This window comes from Lycium barbarum, chromosome 3, assembly GCF_019175385.1.
Source record: "Lycium barbarum isolate Lr01 chromosome 3, ASM1917538v2, whole genome shotgun sequence".
NCBI lineage: Eukaryota > Viridiplantae > Streptophyta > Magnoliopsida > Solanales > Solanaceae > Lycium > Lycium barbarum.
Window position 1 is genome coordinate 129,023,310 of NC_083339.1, and position 19,248 is coordinate 129,042,557.

The window sequence follows — 19,248 nt, forward strand, 5'->3', positions numbered from 1 at the left end:
CTACCTTGGTAGGAGTAAGGTCTGCGTACATTATACCCTCCCCAGACCCCAAGATGTGGGATTTCACTGGGCTGTTGTTGTTGTTGTTGTTGTTGTTGTATTCTTACTAATTTTCTTTTACATCAATGAACAAATTCCATTGTTATGATAATGATAAAAAAAAGTCCGACTCTTTCCATCTCATAGACTTTTAATTACAACTAAAGTGATGGTGCATAAAATAATTTTTTTATATATAATAACAATTAGAATGTTTTTAAAAGTTATTTTCAAAATACAAACCTTAAAGACTGGCTAATGAAAGTGAATAGAGATGTTTGGCCCGTGCATCGCCCGGGCATGTATTGCTAGTAAAATATAATACGTTGTTAATAAATAACACAATGTTTAATAACATAATAATTAGAATTGAAAATACATTAAAATTATAACACAATGTTCAATAACATAATACATTAAAATTATAACACAATGTTCAACAAGAAAGGATTTGTTTTATGAAAGGAATATGAATTATATGGGATGAATATGTAAAAAAGAAAAAATGAAAGGATTTGTTTTATGAAATAAAAAAATAAAATTTAAATAAAGGAAAATAATATAATATAGAAGAGATAGAAGAATATAAAAGGGATTTTTTTTTTTTTGGGTGTAAAGAATAATGTAATGGGTTGGAGTTAATTTCTACCATTTTGGTGTAAAAAATAGTGCTTAAGGTTAGAAATGCCCTTAGAGACTCTACAGTTTACGTTACATTCACTAGCACATTCAATATTGCTTTTGATCAGGTACTGTCCACGGAGAAGTGTTACATTCACTAGCACATTCAATATTGCTTTTGATCAGGTACTGTCCACGGAGAAGTGTTACATTCACTAGCACATTCAATATTGCTTTTGATCAGGTACTGTCCACGGAGAAGTGTTGTTTTGCATGAGACAAAAGTTATTACGTGACAAACATAAGTTGTATGAGGATAATCTAGTTCATTGCTTATGTCTGTGAACTTATTTTAACATCTTCTGAAGAGATTCTCCTTCGTTCATATTAAAGAGCTCAGATGTTACTTGTATTAGCATTTCTTTTGTCTAACAATGATGCATTGATCGACGGAAGTGCACATATAGCGTATTTCAGGAGCCCTATTTAGGGCATAATCAAAGCTTTTAAATTTTGACAAATTCAACAGCGAATCTAAGTTCACGTATGAATTTTATCTTACTAAAGTCTAAGCTCAGACAAATTGTAAGCAAGTAAAACTTAACATTTTTGTGAAGTAACCTTAGAGTCCCAAACTTTTGACATTTTTATCAGAAATTAAGCCTGGCAGTCCCAAACTTCATACCCGAATCCATGTAACTCCTAATTAGTTCCACGGTATTTTTTTCTTCGAATAGCATAGCATAGAGGAGTCAAAAAATTGATCTATATTTCTATCGATATTCATATTTATCTAAACCTTTCTGATTTAACTTCGTTGATTCTTTCTTTTGAAAGTCTCTATGAGTTTTCTAAATACTTGTGAATATCCAATGACAAACCAAAGAGAATATCACTTTGGATTCTAAAGATCCATGTATCGTTTATTTGCTACTTCAAAAGCAAAAGAGATCAGACAATTAGACAATAACAAAGAGGAACTGTATCAACTTATTCCATCAAGAAAAAGCTAGTAACAGAACTCATGAACACAAGTTTGATCAGCTAAGCAATTTCCAAAAAGAAGTGGTCCTCCATACCAGGAGGCTTTTAAAATGTGGTTGCGCCTTAAATGGCAAACCCCCCCCCCCCCCCCCCCCCCCTCTACAATTGAGGCATTGGCAAATCAGCAAAAGCAGCCAAATGAATTCGACAGGGCAACACTAGCTGAATTTTTTTATCTATTACCATCTTGCTGCCTTGGCTGACTTTGAATTTCTCAGAATAAAACAATTCAACTTCCCAGCAAAAAAGGCGTGGATAGCAAGGACCAGAAAAGAAACAGATGAAAATCATTGGTCAGCTTGTTTATGATATTTACATGAGCATGCATCTCCAGTGAGGATAGCACTACAATAATTATGTCCTACCAAGAGGTTCCTATCTTGTAAAGGGGGAAGAACTACTCCAAGAAAACGATCCTCCATCATCAGTCTCTCACTATTGACCATTTACTAAGAATTAGAGGTTTCATTGCACACTTGGCTGCATAACATAATACTAATAAGATTTCTCAAGTTGACGTAAATGTTGTCCATCTATTCCTTGTTTTTGATCTAACTCTGCAGAACCAAGAAAGTATGTTTAGAGGAAGTAGTCAGTTTAGAGAGAGCTCTTAGCTATAGTACGGGACGATAAAAATAGTATCAGGTCTAAATGGAAGAATTCAAGAACTAGAGACCACCTGGGCACTAATCTACCGTTTCCACCAAATGTTTAGAATTCCATCTGCAAAAGATTTCAGATTTTTCCACATGGAGGGTTTGCTTTCAGCTTGTGTCTCAGCCTTGCGTTCATTGGATAAATCCCTATATGAAGCTAGTTCATGTCAGATAAGGTCTATACATACTCGTCAAATATAAATGATCTAAATAAAAACCAATAAAATATAACAAGATTGGAGATCTCTGATTGTCTGCTGATCTGTCAAAATGCAGGCATAAGTATAAACATAATTATGAGTTTTTTTTTTTTTTTTTTTAAGAAGGATAGACCCTGGGAAGGTTGCAGGTATCAAAAAAAATTATCATCCTTCAACGAATATCGATTTAGATAGCAAGGTTACCTCCTAGACTTTTCCACATCAAGTGAATGTTTTTGCTCATCCATCTGCTTCAGGCTATCAAATTTGAAATCTTCAACAGGGGAGTCTTCCTGTTTTATGTTATTCTCAGGTTCCTCGGAACGCGAAAAAGATTCTAGCTCCGATTCAAGAACTTGCGCAGCAGCATCTTTATTATCCTGCATTAGAAACTTAATTATTTTACCACATGCAACATACAAGTGAAAGATCGCGGAAACATAACAAATTCAGATTCATGACTCAGAAAGGAAATAGTAAGATAGCTTGCTATGTCTTTTGTCTCTTTAAAAGCCTGATACTATGGAGTCCTCAGAAGAGGATTCAAAAGCCTACTTGAAAAATCAGCATAGTGGTGGATAGTGATTAAATCATTGAACGTCTTACAACTGCTATAAATTCAAGGTCAAGAACTGTCATCACATCAGGGTCAAAATTGTGATCAAACTTCAATATCTCAGTCAAATTCAAATGCATTAAGTGATTTTCTAGTCTTCCTCTAATTTCAGTCCAGTTCACAGAATCATAGCAGATAACCTTGATGATTTTTTTTCTGATCAGTCATAACCTTGGTGAATTTTATTTGATTAAAAGCCAGAATCTTGCAGGAAACAGGTCTATTGCATACTTACACTTCCAGAAATTGACATCTCCTGCAACAAAGTATGCTCTGCTGCAATTGGAATTTGTAGGTCCGCCTCTGTCTCATGGTTGCTATTGGTATCCCCGCCTTCCACCCCACTTAGGGTTAATGATTGAGTTTCTTGAGATATGCCTCCATCAACTGTTAGTAGATCACTTGGGATTTCTTTGAGTTCAAGTGACGGCTTCCTATTCTGAGTCGATTCTTTTTCCAATAAAATCCCATTGGTTAACTGACCATCTTCGCATGCTCCATGTTCAAGAGCTGTTGCACTGCTTAATGTCTCTTCAACTTTCGTCAGTAACTTGTCCTTCCTAATTGCAGCTTTTCCTGCGGAAGCTTCTTTGAGCACAGTGTCTTTATCTACTGGCATTTTAGCATTGTACTGCAGTTCTTGGACAATCTTCTTGACAGTATAATACGAGCCACCAACTTCTTTCATTGCCGCCTTAGTAGGTGGAAATTTTCCACCATTCATGGTTCTATATCTGCAAAGGGGATAACAGATAATTAGCTGACCTAAGAATTCAGAACTCCACCATAAATCCTGCAAACCAAATTAAAGACCTGTTTCAATGCTTACACACTAGCTATAATAAGTATTCACTCTTTGCTTTAGACTGGAGCCGTGTAGTCTTAGTGATACCTTGAAAAGTGGGGTAAAGGAACAGATATAGACCTAACTAGTAGTCTGATTGACATAAAAACTTCCCATACAGAAAAATGGTCAGGACTAAAAGGCAATTTTATTCCACTTGAATACAGAAAAGATACAATATCTCTACACATCAGCTCCTGCATGACATCCTTATTGACACCAGGATTACTCACAAATAAATTCCAACTCAGTTCAGACACAAGTTCGATGACTAAGGACCCCGCCGTCCAGAGACAGCAATACCTTTCAGGAACTCCTAAAGGGCATCCAGAAGCTCTATTATGCTTGAAAAATAAGCCACTATTCAGTAACATTGACAAAGACGATAATATATCCAGTATCCCTTCATCTTTCTCCACTACCACTAGACATCTTCTCCTACTTATGAGTAAATAGAAGAAAATTTTATCAAAGGACATCCCAAAGTGATGAATAAACATATGAAAATATACGTCTCATTTTCCATGAAAATAAGAGTAACATATTCTTGTTGGTTACTAGAACACCTCCAAAAATAAAAACTCAGTTTGCACAAAATATTTCATTTCAACTTCTAAAAATCTGCCCCCAGGATTACCAATTCACTTGGCCATACTCCTACATATTGTAGCTTTCAAACATCAACCAAATAACCAATTCAAGAACGCTATTTTTTGAGAAGGGATCTCATTACTGTGGACTAATCAAGAGATAAAGAGCATCATACAACCATTAAGAATCTACTAGGCCGTTGATATTGTATACAGAATGTTACATAACAGGTTTTTGCAGCCAAATTTACACATAGGACTTGAAAGACGCCAGGGAAGTTCTTCTTGATCAAGTATCCAAGCGGCTAGATACAACTGAGAGCAATGATTTCCAAGAAAACACGTGACCATCTCAGTGCCATATTTGAATACATGATAAGTAGCACAATTTGAGCGAGGGGGGAGGGAAACAATTCAACAAGAAGTAAAATATTCTCCACCATATTCAAGAACCCTAATGGAACCTCGCCTTTTTCCTCTAATTAGTCAACCATCAATAACCAAATTGAACAAAACGCATGAAACTTTATTTGTAAAAGATGAAGTGGAAAAAGCACGACATGACTTCCCTTAATAATGAGTAAAAACTAATACAAAATTATCCAATATCCACTTTTCTATTGCCTCCATAAATTTGCATATATGGAACTTTGTTGAAATCCTCCTTCACTCTCTAACGAACTTGTAAATGAAATTCAGAGAATTCTTTATGCCTATTTGGTTAGACATAGGCCTTTGCATCAGTCTTTCTAAAATCGTCAAGGGTTGAATCTGAAAATAGAAATCTCCAGCAAAATCCCTGTCATACAACTTAAAATATATAGCACCAAACTTCATAACATATCAAATACTAATGGGTCCCAAAGTCTAACTTGTAATGCATGCTGCTACTTGGTATCACCGTATCAGGTAGTAAAACTGAAACAGTTCTATCCGCTCTCCATGTTGAATGACAACAACCATTATTATGTCTCAATCAATAATTAGTTGTGATCAGTATATGAATCCTCAAAATTCAAGCCATAGGAAAGGTATCGATGTGCAAGCATTTAAAAAAATCTCTAATTACTTGTCAAAAAAAAAAAACTCTCTCTGTCTTCAGAATAGCAGCCTTTCATATTTAAGGGCACCCAAATCCTTGCTATTACTTCTTGTTGACAAAAGTATGTTAAGTTCAACTTTTAGTCAGCTTGTGGCTTAATTTTGAGTTTATACAGTCAAATCAGTGCCACAATAGAGTTGCTCATTCGGTGATTGTAGGTCACGGGTTCGAGGAGTGGGAACAACATTTTTTGCAGAAATTTAACAGGAAGACTACATACAGTATATGACCACTCTCTCCCTATGGCACACTAGCTGAAAAGCACGGAAGGTGTGTTTGGTATGTTTTCCTCTTTTCCCATGTTTGGTTAGTCAAAATTTTTGAAAAACATTTTCTCCAGAAAAACAAGTTCCTTAAAAATGAGGTTCATGGAACTAGAGAAAACAAGTTCAGCAATTGGCAATCCAGACTTACTGTCTCCTCCCGACCTTCCAGCACAGTCTACCCTCATGCCCCCACCCTCATAGTATTTCTCTAGATTTTATACAAATATTTTTGGGATAATATTTTCTGCCAAGAAAATAAATAAGAAAACCACTTATTTTCCTTCATACCAAACATACCCTTAGTGCACAACTAACATATCATGAAGAAATAAAACACACAATTGATAAGGATTCAACAATCATGGCATCAATTAAACACAAATTAAAAGGCAGGAGCTCAACCTAAAAAAGAGGGGAAAACGATATACTACTTGTTAACAAAAGCTTCAGCCATTGCTTTCCTTTCTTCCTTTGTTACCCTTTTCCCTTTCCTCTTATCTGCCGTTGAATCAGACTGAACACTGGCCGCAAATGACTTCCAACGCCGAACTGAATTTGAAGCATTTCCAAGTACTGTCACACATCAGATTAAGCATGCATTTCGTTATTTCCAATAATTAATATAATATTTGCTCAAATGTTTGAAGATCACAGAATAACAAACCTCGTTTGGACAGATTTATAGAGACTCGCCGAGCAATCTGCATCTGAAAGTATATGAAATCAACCTAAAATTCGTATACTAATATATTTGAAGTGAAAGCTTTGAAACACTGGGAGTTGGCGAAGCACGGCTTAAGAATACAAAATTAATGTTTTTTTTTTCATTTTGGGGACTAAGGTTTAAGACAGCTTTTGTGAGTCAGAGTTTTTTTTTTTTTTTTCTTTACTGGGTTTTTTTTTTTTTTTTTTTTTTTTGATGAAAGGCCAAATATATCCCTGTACTATTGAAAAAGAGTCAAATATATCTCTCGTTATACTTTGGGTCCAAATATACCTTTAATATTATACTTTGAGCACAAATATATCCCTCTACCGTTAAAGTTGATTAAGGTAGACATCTAATTCTATGTGACACTAACATTTGATGAAGTGAATGTCATGTGACATGCCACCTCATCACGACTAACCCATTTTACTCCACCTCTCTTTTAGTACTAAAATTTCCTTCCCCTCCACCACCGTTACCGTCACTAATATGGGCGTGTTTTGCAAGAATAGACTTGAAGGATCGACGGATGAATCGAGGCAAACCTGTTATTTTAGAGGTGTATTGCTATACTACCATGATTTTTTTTATTTTTATTTTTGCAGCTAGCTGTTGAATTGAGTTCATTCGTCGGAAATTATGGAAATTCTTGGACAATATTTCTGCGAGCTAGCCGTCAGAAAGCATGTCGCATCAAGATTTTTCTTGCAGCTTGCCATCAGAAATTCTTGTTTCTTTAAGATAATGCAAGTTTCTTTGGCAGCAACCCTGCACAAGTGTGGGGTCCAGTCCCCTATTTCATATTTTAAGGAAGGAAGATTTTTCTTCCTTTGACAAAATCACATTGGTAGAAATTGTGGAATTGGCCAACAAGCCAATTCTTTTGTTCACATAGTCGTGATGTAAGCGCTTACCTCATCATAGTCGTGATGTAAGCGCTTACCTCATCATAGGAAATTCATTCCTATAAATAAGCAGCTTATGGTTCATTTGTAACACACTAAAAAATCTCAGACAATACATCTGAGTGAGAGCAAAGTGAGGTATATCATAGACTGTGTAAGAAAATAGTCTGTGAAGAAAAATAGAGTGTGAGTGATATTGTAGTGAGGTGGGAAAATCAAAAGAGTGTTTTTCTTTTGAGGGTGTAGTGGTCTTAGGAGTATTTGTACTCGTTACTACACAGTGTAAAATTCCTTGCTATAGTGATATCAGCTGCTCCTCTTGGCCGTGGTTTTTTCCTTATTCAAAAGGGTTTCCACGTAAAATCTTGGTGTCATTATTGCTGCATTTTATTCTTACTGATTTAACCATAACTTAGTGTTCCGTGTTTATCACGAATACCGTGAATATTATTTTTGCGGGTCTATTTTATTCCCAACAAGTGGTATCAGAGCCAAGGTTCTGTCTGAGTATGCTCTGTGGTTGCAGCACATTCTGAACTTCCACATCAGAAAAGAATTACTTTGGTCTTCGAATAAAATAGTATTTGTATTTGTGATAAACGATGGAAGCCAACGCTAGTAGAATGGTTACTTTGAGTGGCGTAAATTATGCCATTTGGAAGGGCAAAATGGAAGATTTGCTCTATGTCAAGAATTTTCATCAACCTGTCTTTGGAAATAAAAAGCCTGATAATAAATCAGATGAAGAGTGGAATTTGTTGCATCGGCAGGTTTGCGGCTTTATTAGACAGTGGGTTGACGATAATGTGTTGAACCATATTTCCGGAGAGACATATGCTCGGACCCTATGGGAGCATCTTGAAAGTTTGTATGCTCGAAAAACTGGTAACAACAAGATGTTTCTGATAAAGCAAATGCTGGGTTTAAAATACCACGATGGTTCCGCAATGACAGATCATCTAACTATTTTTCAGGGGATCATGAACCAGTTATCTGCTATGGGCATTAATTTTGATGAAGAAATTCAAGGCTTGTTTCTACTTGGCTCCCTACCAGATTCTTGGTAAATTATTAGAACTTCATTATCAAATTCTGCTCTGAATGGTGTGATCTCTATGGATCTTGCCAAGAGCAGTCTTTTAAATGAAGAGATGAGAAGAAAATCTCAAGGTTCCTCCTCATCAGATGTCTTGGTGACTGACACTAGGGGGAGAGGCAAGAATCGTGGTTCTCAAAATAGAGAACATCATAAAAGCAAATCCAGAAGCAGACTTAAAGATATTGAGTGCTATCATTGCGGGAAGAAAGGGCACACAAAAAAGTTCTGCCGGATTTTGAAAAAAGAGAATAGAGAAAAGAAGGAAAAGAAAGAAGATGGCAATCGTGTTGCCGCTATCACTACAGAAGATCTTGTTACTGTCCTTGATACGGATCTGATAAATATTGCTTGTGATGAGTGAAGCTGGGTTGTGGACAGTGGTGCCGCATCTCATGTGACATCAAGGAAGGAATTTTTCTCATCTTATACTCCGGGTGATTTTGGAACTTTGAGTATGGGTAATGAGACTGTATCTAGGGTGGCTGGTGTTGGAACGATTTGTTTGAAAACTAGTATTGGAACTAAACTAGTTTTAAACAATGTAAAGCATGCACCTGATGTTCGTTTGCACTTGATCTCTGTTGGTGTTTTGGATGATGAGGGATATGTCAGTACCAATGGTGCTAGAAAGTGGAAGCTTACTAAAGGTTCCATGATTGTGGCTCGTGGCGAAAAGCGTCGTGGTCTATACTGGACTACGGCCTCTACCTATATTGATATGGTGAATGCAGTTGAGAGCAATAGCTCTTCAACGTTATGACATAAGAGGCTTAGCCACATTAGCGAGAGAGGACTAAATGTTCTGGCCAAAAAGAAATTATTGTCAAATTTCGAAATTGCTAAATTAAAAAAGTGTGAGCACTGCTTGGCTGGAAAACAAAATAGAGTTTCTTTCAAGTCTCATCCTTCTTCAAGAAAGACAGAGTTGCTTGAGTTGGTGCATTCAGATTTATGTGGTCCAATGAAGACAAGGACCTTGGGTGGTGCACTTTATTTTGCTACCTTTATTGATGATTGCTCAAGGAAACTTTGGGTCTACGTCTTAAAGACTAAAGACCAAGTATTGGGTGTCTTTAAGCAGTTTCAGGCCTCAGTTGAAAGGGAAACTGGAAAAAAGCTGAAGTGTATTCGTACTGATAACGGTGGTGAATATTGTGGACCGTTTGACGAATACTGCAAGCAAAAGGGTATTAGACACCAGAAGACTCCTCCTAAGACTCCTCAGCTTAATGGTTTAGCAGAGAGGATGAACAGGACCTTGATGGAAAGAGTCAGATGTTTGCTTTCTGAAGCAAAGTTGCCGAATTCCTTTTGGGGTGAGGCTTTATTGACCGCCGCACATGTTATTAATCTATCCCCTGCGGTTGCTTTGCAAAGTGATGTTCCAAACAGAGTTTGGTATGGCAAGGACGTTTCCTATGACCACTTGAAAGTGTTTGGTTGCAAAGCTTTTGTACATGTGCCTAAAGATGAGAGGTCAAAATTAACTGCCAAGACAAGGCAGTGCATCTTCATTGGTTATGGCCTTGATGAGTTTGGTTACAGGCTATATGATCCAATTGAGAAGAAGGTTGTGAGAAGCCATGATGTTATCTTCGTGGAGGATCAAACCATTGAAGATATTAACAAAGCGGAGAAGATAAAATCTTCAAGTTCTGAAGGGTTAGTTAATCTTGATCAAGTCCCTCATACAAATGTTGATGACGTTGGTGGGCTCGATGACGATGGTAATGCCCATAATCATGTTCCAGATCATCATGTTGATGATGATAACGATGCTGCTATTGATGAAGTAGATGCTTCTACTCATGAAGTCGTGGATGAGCCAGATATTCCACTTAGAAGGTCTACTAGACAGCATGTTCCTTCTTTCCGTTATTCACCTAATGAGTATGTATTACTCACTGATGGGGGAGAACCTGAATGTTATGAGGAGGCCATGAAAGATGAGCACAAGGATCAATGGATTGAAGCCATGCAAGATGAGATGAAATCTTTGCGTGAGAACCATACTTATGAGTTGGTGAAATTGCCTAAGGGCATGAGAGCTTTGAAGAACAAATGGGTGTTCAAAGTTAAAGCCGAAGAACATAGCTTGAAGCCCATATACAAAGGTAGATTGGTTGTTAAGGGATTTGGTCAAAGGAAAGGTATTGACTTTGACGAAATATTTTCTCCTGTCGTGAAAATTTCCTCCATTCGGACAGTTCTTGGTTTGACTGCTAGTCTTGATTTGGAGATTGAACAGATGGATGTGAAGACTGCTTTTCTTCACGGTGACTTAGAAGAGGAGATTTATATGGAACAACCTGAGGGCTTCAAGGCAAAAGGTAAAGAAAATCTTGTATGCAAACTCAAGAAGAGTCTATATGAGGGAGCAAGGCTACAAGAAGACTTTTTCAGATCACTGCGTGTTTGTACAAAGATTTTCTGATGATGACTTTATCATCGTTCAGCTATATGTGGATGATATGTTGATTGTAGGCAAGAATGATTCCAGGATTGACGAGTTGAAGAAACAGTTGAGTAAGTCTTTTGCAATGAAAGACTTGGGTCATGCTAAGCAGATTTTGGGCATGAGAATTACTCGTTCAAGAGATGAAAGGAAGTTTTATTTGTCACAGAAAAAATACATAGAACGTGTACTAGAGCGCTTCAATGTGAGTGCTAAGTGGGTTAGCACACCTCTTCCTGGTCATCTGAAATTGAGCAAAAAGATGTGTCCTACAACAAAGGAGGAAAAATAGAGAATGGCCAAGATTCCTTATTCCTCTGCCGTCGGAATTTTGATATATGCAATAGTATGCACTCGACCAGATATTGTTCATGCAGTCGGTGTTGTTAGCAGATTTCTCGAAAATCCAGGGAAAGAGCATTGGGAAGCTGTGAAGTGGATACTCAGGTATCTAAGAGGAGGCTCAGATGAATGCTTGTGTTTTGGAGGATCAAATCCAATTTTGAAGGGCTATACAGATTCTGATATGGCAGGTGACCTTGATAACAGAAAATCCACCACTGGATATTTGTTTACTTTTTCAGGGGGAGCTATATCATGGCAGTCGAAGTTGCAGAAGTGTGTCGCACTGTCTACAACGGAAGCGGAGTATATTGCGGCTACTGAAGCTGGCAAAGAGATGATATGGCTCAAGAGATTCCTTCAAGAACTTGGATTGCAGCAAATGGAGTATGTTGTCTATTGTGACAGTCAGAGTGCAATAGACTTGAGCAAGAACTCCATGTACCATGCGAGAACAAAACACATCGATGTCAGATATCATTGGATTCGTGAGCAATTGGAAAGTGAATTGTTCCAAGTCAAGAAGATTCACACGAATGAAAATCCTGCAGATATGTTGACCAAGGCGGTACCGAGAGACAAGTTCGAATCGTGCAAAGAACTTGCACTCAAATTAGAAGTCAGTGTACCCTCCTTCAGGTGAATGGGACTGGAGGGGGAGATTTGTGTGGTCTAGTCCCCTATCCCATATTTTAAGAAAGGAAGATTTTCTTCCTTTGACAAAATCACATTGATAGAAATTGTGGAATTGGCCAACAAGCCAATTCTTTTGTTCACATAGTCGTGATGTAAGCGCTTACCTCATCATAGTCGTGATGTAAGCGCTTACCTCATCATAGGAAATTCATTCCTATAAATAGGAAGCTTATGGTTCATTTGTAACACAGCAAAACATCTCAGACAATACATCTGAGTGAGAGCAAAGTGAGGTATACCATAGACTGTGTAAGAAAATAGTCTGTGAAGAAAAATAGAGTGTGAGTGATATTGTAGTGAGGTGGGAAAATCAAAAGAGTGTTTTTCTTTTGAGGGTGTAGTGGTCTTAGGAGTATTTGTACTCGTTACTACACAGTGTAAAATTCCTTGCTATAGTGATATCAGCTGCTCCTCTTGGCCGTGGTTTTTCCCTTATTCAGAAGGGTTTCCACGTAAAATCTTGGTGTCATTATTGTTGCATTTTATTCTTGATGATTTAACCATAACTTAGTGTTCCGTGTTTATCACTAATATCGTGAATATTATTTTTGCGGGTCTATTTTATTCCCAACAACAAGTGCCTATACTAGGCACGCCTAAACAACAAGCAATAGGCACATGTGTCAGCCAAAAACAACAAACAATTGCAAAGAAATTAAAAAATAAAAATAAAAAATGGCAAGTTCCCACCAAATCTTGCACAGCACATGGACATTAGTGGCGGTTATGGTAGCAATGGTGGTAGAGGGGAAGGAAATTTAGCGGTTAAAGAGGGGAGGAGTAAAATGGGTTGGTGGTGATGAGGTTGCATGCCACCTCATCAAATATTGCTGCCATATAGAATTAGATGTCCATCTTAGGCAACTTTCACGGTAGAGGGTATATTTGTGCCCAAAATATAACGGTAAAGGTATAATTGAACCCAAAGTATAATATTTGACCCTTTTCCAATCCAGGGTATATTTGGCCCTTTTCAGTTTTATCTTTCTCCCCCCTCTTTTTTGCTTTAATTTCTAGTAAAAAATAATTTGCTAAATTCGTGGATGTTTTCTTTTTCTTTCTAAGATAAATCCTATTCTATTGGGGAGTCAGGGAGGAGGAAGAAGAAGAAAAGGGATACAGACATAAGAATAAAATCAAACACTTATTATATGAGAAACTCCAATTAGTGTGTCTTTTTTAAGGCCTATTTGTACTTAATAAAATTTTGGATTTTAAAATTTTAAATTAGCCATTAAATGTGTTTTTTTAGGTCTTAATTTTAGATATTTTTACTCATTTGAATGATCAAGATTTATACCAAAATCTAAATATCATTAAGAACTCGTTTGTTAATTTTTTTTAATGTAAAAACAACATTTCACTACTATTCTAACCACTTTTACACTCACGGTGCGGACGGTACAATTCACAACTGCCATTTTCAATCACTACCATCAAGAATCATCAACAATCAGTTATTGCCAACATTAGCCACTAATTAAAATCATCACGAATTATCACTGACAATCACCACAATCAATTACTGCTATCAATTGCCACCACCATTATCTATTATCATCACTATAATTATCAACCGCCATCACCAAATTTATGTATTCAGATGTTGAGAAAACGAATGATCTCAACAAGAAAAAAATAATATTTAAATGCTATTCAAATTCAAACATATTAATTTTAATGCATAGTCTCACCATTTTTGTTTTCGGTTATGTCATTAGAATATTTATTTTAGCGCCAAACCCCCTAACCCCCACCCCCGACCCCTACTGGTCTACCCTGTCAGAGACTCTGCAGTTTACATTACGTTCACTAGCACACTCAATATTACTTTTGTACAGGTACTGTCCGCAGAGAAGTTTTGTTATGCATGAGACAAAAGTTATTACGTGACAGACATAAGTTATATGAGAATAATCTAGTTCATTGGTTATGTCAGTGAACCTATTGAACATCTCTTGAAGGAAATCTCCTTCGTTCATCTTAAAGAGCTCAGATCCTCATACAACTTATGTCAATAAATTGTCTCATGCATACAAAATTTCTCTATGTGAGCTCGCTCACATTGCCGGTCCCAAGCCCGGATAAAGGAGGAGGGTTGCCGAGGGTCAATCGGAAACAACCTCCCTACCCAGGTAGGGGTAAGGCTGCGTACATCTTACCCTCCCCAGACCCCACTATTGTGGGATTACACTGGGTAGTGACCAACCATACAAAATTTCTCTATGAACAGTACCTGTACAAAAGCAATATTGAGTGTGCTAGTAAATGTTATGGACAGAAGTTAATGTTTCAACCAAACGGCAAATAAGAGAGAATTTTTCAGTTTTTATAAGGACTGTTTTCTTGGCAATTCATTGCGAAAAAGTTTTTGCAAAAACACAGGGAAGTTTTGCAAGAACTCATTTACTGGCCGACCATATTTAGTGTGGTTGGATTGGATCATGGATGTTACTAGCATTAGCATTTCTTTTGTCCAACAATGACGCATTGATCGACGGAAGTGCACATATAGCGTATTTCAGGATCCCTATTTAGGGCATAATCAAAGATTTAAATTTTTTATAAATCAACAGCGAATTTAAGTTCAGATACACACATATGAAGTTTATCTTACTAAAGTCTAACTTCAGACAATTTGTAAGCAAGTAAAACTGTAAAACTTAAAATATTTTTGTGAAGTTAAACCTTACAGTCCCAAACTTATACCTATGTCCAAAGTTTGAGACTTTTAGACCAAACTTCATACTCAATCCATTTAACTCCTAATTAGTTCCACGGTATTTTTTTTTTGCCTTCGAATAGCATAGCGTAGAGTCATCTACAAATTGATCTATATTTCTGTCGATATGCACATTTATCTAAACCTTTCTGATTTAACTTCGTTGATTCTTTCCTTTGAAAGTCCGTATGAATTTTCTTAATACTTCTGAATATCATATGACAAATCAAAGATAATATCATTTGGATTCTAAAGATCCATGTATCGCTTATTTGCTACTTCAAAAGCAAAAGAGATCTGACAATAATAACAAAGAAGAATTATATCAACTTATTCCATCAAGAAATAGCTAGTAATAGAACTCATGAACACAAGTTTGGTCAGCTAAGCAATTTCCAAAAAGAAGTGGTCCTCCGTACCAGGAGGCTTTTTAAAATGTGGCTGCGCCTTAAATGGCTCCATGCAAATAGGCTCCCCCACGAAACTTTCACCGGATAGATCTTGCAATTGAGGCCAGAGGCGGATCCAGGATTTGAAGTTTCCGGGTGCCATGCGTCATTCAATCAATTTGGGCTTCGGGTCGGATTATTCGTCTTTTCGAACTTTGATTTGGGTTATTCGTCTTTTCCGATGAAACATTTATTTATAGCAATATACAGAAGAGAAAAGCATAAAACTTTCAATAATATTACTAATATCATAAATATCCATCATTCATTTACAATTGTCCTCGACGAGGTTTCATCTTCTGAAAATGATCAATGACGACATCATTACTTACATTTGTGAATACAACACGCTCTATGTAACAAACTGAAGTAAAGCACCGCAAATTTAAGCAGCCAACAAAAAACACACAAAGCAATATGCCAACTTCTTTACAAAAATGTACATACCCACAAGCAAAATTACACTTTTATACATAACTCTACAAAAAGCACAAGCAAGATTACAACTTTTCTATAAAACAGTACACACCCACAAGAAATTACAACTTTTATACATAAATGTACAAAACCCACAATCAAGATTACAACTTTTATACGTAAATGTACAAAACCCACAAGCAAAATGACAACTTTTATACATAAATATACAAAACTCACAAGCAAGATTGCAATTTTAACACAAAAAAGCATTTTTGTAAGAAAAAAAACTCAAAAGAAATCAAGAAAGAAAGACGAAAAGATCCTTACAATGGGTCAATGGAGGAAGCAGCCGAATGGGATTTTGACTTTGGAGCAATGAAGAGGGTTTGTTTAGTTGATGAGAATTGAGAAGAGAGAGAGGGTTTGTGTCTTTTTTTTAATGAGAAGGAAGAGGGAAAATTCTATTTTTAACTTTAAGAAATAAACAAGTCAAAGATTAATAAATTAAATTAAGTCAACAAAGATTGCTACTGCTCATTATTATCTGTTGAGCAGCACTGCAGCAAGGGTTAAAAAAATAAAAACATTTATGCAATCGATGGGGCTCGATCCCGCGACCAGAGAGCAGAAATCAGAGCCTCTGTCCACTGGCACCAGCAGGTTACTTTGTAGTGGGGGTGCCACTTTAAATATTTGTACATAGCTTCTGTATATATACATATATATACACAGGGTTTCGGGTGAGGCTTGCGGGTGGCGTGGCACCCTCCCGACCCTTAATAGATCCGCCCCTGATTGAGGCATTGGCGAATCAGCAAAAGCAGCCAAATGAATTCGACCGGCCAACACTAGTTGAATATTTTTTATCTATTGCCATCTTGCCGCCTTGGCTGACTTTGAATTTATCAGAATAAAACAATTCAACTTCCCGGCAAAAAAGGTGTATAAGGCAAGGACCAGAAAAGAAACAGATGAAAATCATTGGTCAGCTTGTTTATGATATTTACATGAACATGCATCTCCAGTGAGGTTCCTATCTTGTAAAGGGGAAAGAACTACTCCAAGAAAACGATCCCCCATCATCATCGCCTCTCACTATTGATCATTTACTAAGAATCATTGCACGCACTTGGCTGCATAACATAATACTAATAAGATTTCTCAAGTTGACGTAAATGTTGTCCATCTACTCCTTGTTTTCGATCTAACTCTGCAAAACCAAGAAAGTATGTTTAGACGAAGTAGTCAGTTTAGAGAGAGCTCTTAGCTATAGTACGGGACGATAAAAATAGTATCATGTCTAAATGGAAGAATTCAAAAACTAGAGACCACCTGGGCCCCAATCTACTGTTTCCACCACATGTTGAGGATTCCATCTGCAAAAGATTTCAGATTTTTCCACATGGAGGTTTTGCTTTCAGCTTGTTTCTCAGCCTTGCGTTCATTGGATAAATCCCTATATGAAGCTAGTTCATGTCAGATAAGGTCTATACATACTCGTCATATATGAATGATCTAAATAAAAACCAATAAAATATAACAAGATTGGAGATCTCTGATTGTCTGCTGATCTGTCAAAATGCAAGCATAAGTAAAAACATAAATATGAGCGGTTTTTTTTTTTTTTTTTTTTTTTTGAAAGATAGACCCTCGGAAGGTAGTAGGTATCAAAAAAAATTATCATCCTTCAATGAATATCGATTTAGATAACAAGGTTACCTCCTAGGCTTTTCCAATTCAAGTGAATGTTTTTGCTCATCCATCTACTTCAGGCTATCAAATTTGAAATCTTCGACAGGGGAATTTTCCTGTTTTATGTTATTCTCAGGCTCCTCGGAACGCGAAAAAGATTCTAGCTCCGATTCAAGAACTTGCGCTGCAGCGTCTTTATTATCCTGCATTAGAAACTTAATTATTTTACCACATGCAACACACAAGTCAAAGATCGCGGAAATTCTTGACATCTCCTCCAACAAAGTCTGCTCTGCTGCAATTGAAGTTTGTAGCTTTGCCTCTGCCTCATGCTTGCTATTAGTATCCCCACCTTCCACCCCATCTATGGTTAATGACTGAGCTTCTTGGGGTATGCCTCCATCAACTGTTTGTCGATTACTTGGAATTTCTTCGAGTTCAGGTGAGGGCTTTATATTCTGAGTCAATTCTTTTTCCAATAAAAACCCATTGGTTAACAGGCCATCTTCACATTCTCCATGTTTAAGAGCTGTTGCACTGCTTAAAGTCTCTTCAACCTTTGTCGGTAACTTTTCCTTCCTAATTGCAGCTTCTCCTGCAGAGGCTTCTAAATAAGATACAGTTCTTGTACTACTTAATTGACTGGTAAGAAAGAGCTTCCGTAAGAACTGGAAGACTCTTGTATGTACGGTAACCCTCTCTTCTGCTACTGGTGGACTTTAACCACAGTGGCTTTATGTTCTACTGGCATTTAGCATTGTACTGAAGTTCTGGGACAATCTTCTTGACAGTGTAATACGAGCCACCGACTTCTTTCATTGCCGCCTTAGGAGGTGGAAACTTTCCACCATTCATGGCTCTGTATCTGCAAAATGGATAATAGATGATTAACTGACCTTAAAATTCAGAAATCCACCGTAAATCCTGCAAGCAAAATTAAGGACTATTTCGATTATAAATAAATGTTTTTGGGATAATAATTTCTGCTTACGTACCGAACACAAGAAAATAAGTAAGAAAATCACTTATTTTCCTTCATACCAAACATACCCTTCAACACAGAATTAACAAATCATGAACAAATAAAATACACAGTTGAGTAGGATTCAACAATTATGGGATCAATTAAACACAAATTAAAAGGCAGGAGCTCAACCTAAAAAAGAGGGGAAAACGATATACTACTTGTTAACAAAAGCTTCAGCCATTGCTGTCCTTTCTTCCTTTGTTACCCTTTTCCCTTTCCTTTTATCTGCCGTTGAATCAGACTGAACACTGGCCGCAAATGACTTCCAACGCCGAACTGAATTTGAAGCATTTCCAAGTACTGTCATACATCAGATTAAGCATGCATTTCGTTATTTCCAATAATTAATATAATATTTGCTCAAATGTTTGAAGATCACAGAATAACAAACCTCGTTTGGACAGATTTATAGAGACTCGCCGAGAAATCTGCATCTGAAAGTATATGAAATCAACCTAAAATTGCACTATTATATACACTTAATAATATTGCTGCTATATTTGAAGTGAAAAGAAAGCTTTACGAGTTGGCGCGGGAGGGTTTAAAAAATTACTGACGTTTTTCACTTTGGGGACTGAGGTTTAGGTAAGTCTGTTAACCGGAACCGGTGGACCAGTTTACCGGTGTTTTTTTACCGGTCCGATTTTCAATTTTTGGGACCGGTTAACTGGTAAATTGGAACTGGCCGGTTAAAACCGGTTAACAGGTCAATTTTTTTTAATTTTTTTTTTATATATAGCCGTTGGCTGACTGG

General features: G+C 36.9%; 2 protein-coding genes across 3 annotated transcripts; both read right to left on the reverse strand.

Annotated features, from left to right (window-relative positions):
- Positions 1-1,938: 1,938 nt before the first annotated feature.
- On the reverse strand, positions 1,939-18,969 carry LOC132632450 (uncharacterized). 2 transcript variants are annotated; one of them, XM_060348386.1, is made up of 6 exons: positions 18,886-18,969; positions 18,653-18,794; positions 3,412-3,910; positions 2,765-2,940; positions 2,384-2,507; positions 1,939-2,261 (listed from the first exon to the last, which is right to left on the reverse strand). In XM_060348386.1, exons 1-5 carry the CDS (start codon positions 18,926-18,928, stop codon positions 2,396-2,398), a joined length of 972 nt encoding a protein of 323 aa, XP_060204369.1. In that variant the 5' UTR covers positions 18,929-18,969; the 3' UTR covers positions 1,939-2,261; positions 2,384-2,395. The 2 variants fall into 2 exon arrangements, with proteins under 2 accessions (XP_060204369.1, XP_060204368.1); XM_060348385.1 differs by lacking the exons at positions 18,653-18,794; positions 18,886-18,969 and adding exons at positions 6,410-6,551; positions 6,643-6,826.
- LOC132633755 (uncharacterized) lies at positions 15,203-18,322 on the reverse strand. The gene is made up of 3 exons (XM_060350238.1): positions 18,231-18,322; positions 16,103-18,184; positions 15,203-15,528 (listed from the first exon to the last, which is right to left on the reverse strand). The coding sequence occupies exons 1-2, from the start codon at positions 18,320-18,322 to the stop codon at positions 17,539-17,541; spliced, it is 738 nt and encodes a 245-aa protein (XP_060206221.1). The 3' UTR covers positions 15,203-15,528; positions 16,103-17,538.
- Positions 18,970-19,248: the final 279 nt, after the last annotated feature.

Excerpts from the sequence above, each read along its gene's own strand:
- LOC132633755 (XM_060350238.1), bottom strand. The coding sequence starts at position 18,322 with ATGAATGGTGGAAAGTTTCCACCTCCTAAGGCGGCAATGAAAGAAGTC. Across the intron at positions 18,185-18,230 it reads AAGATTGTCCCAGAACTTCA|TCCACCAGTAGCAGAAGAGA; the intron begins GTACAATGCTAA and ends CTGTGGTTAAAG.
- LOC132632450 (XM_060348386.1), bottom strand. The coding sequence starts at position 18,928 with ATGCAGATTTCTCGGCGAGTCTCTATAAATCTGTCCAAACGAG. Across the intron at positions 18,795-18,885 it reads TATAAATCTGTCCAAACGAG|TACTTGGAAATGCTTCAAAT; the intron begins GTTTGTTATTCT and ends GATGTATGACAG. Across the intron at positions 2,508-2,764 it reads GATGTGGAAAAGTCTAGGAG|GGATTTATCCAATGAACGCA; the intron begins GTAACCTTGCTA and ends AGCTTCATATAG.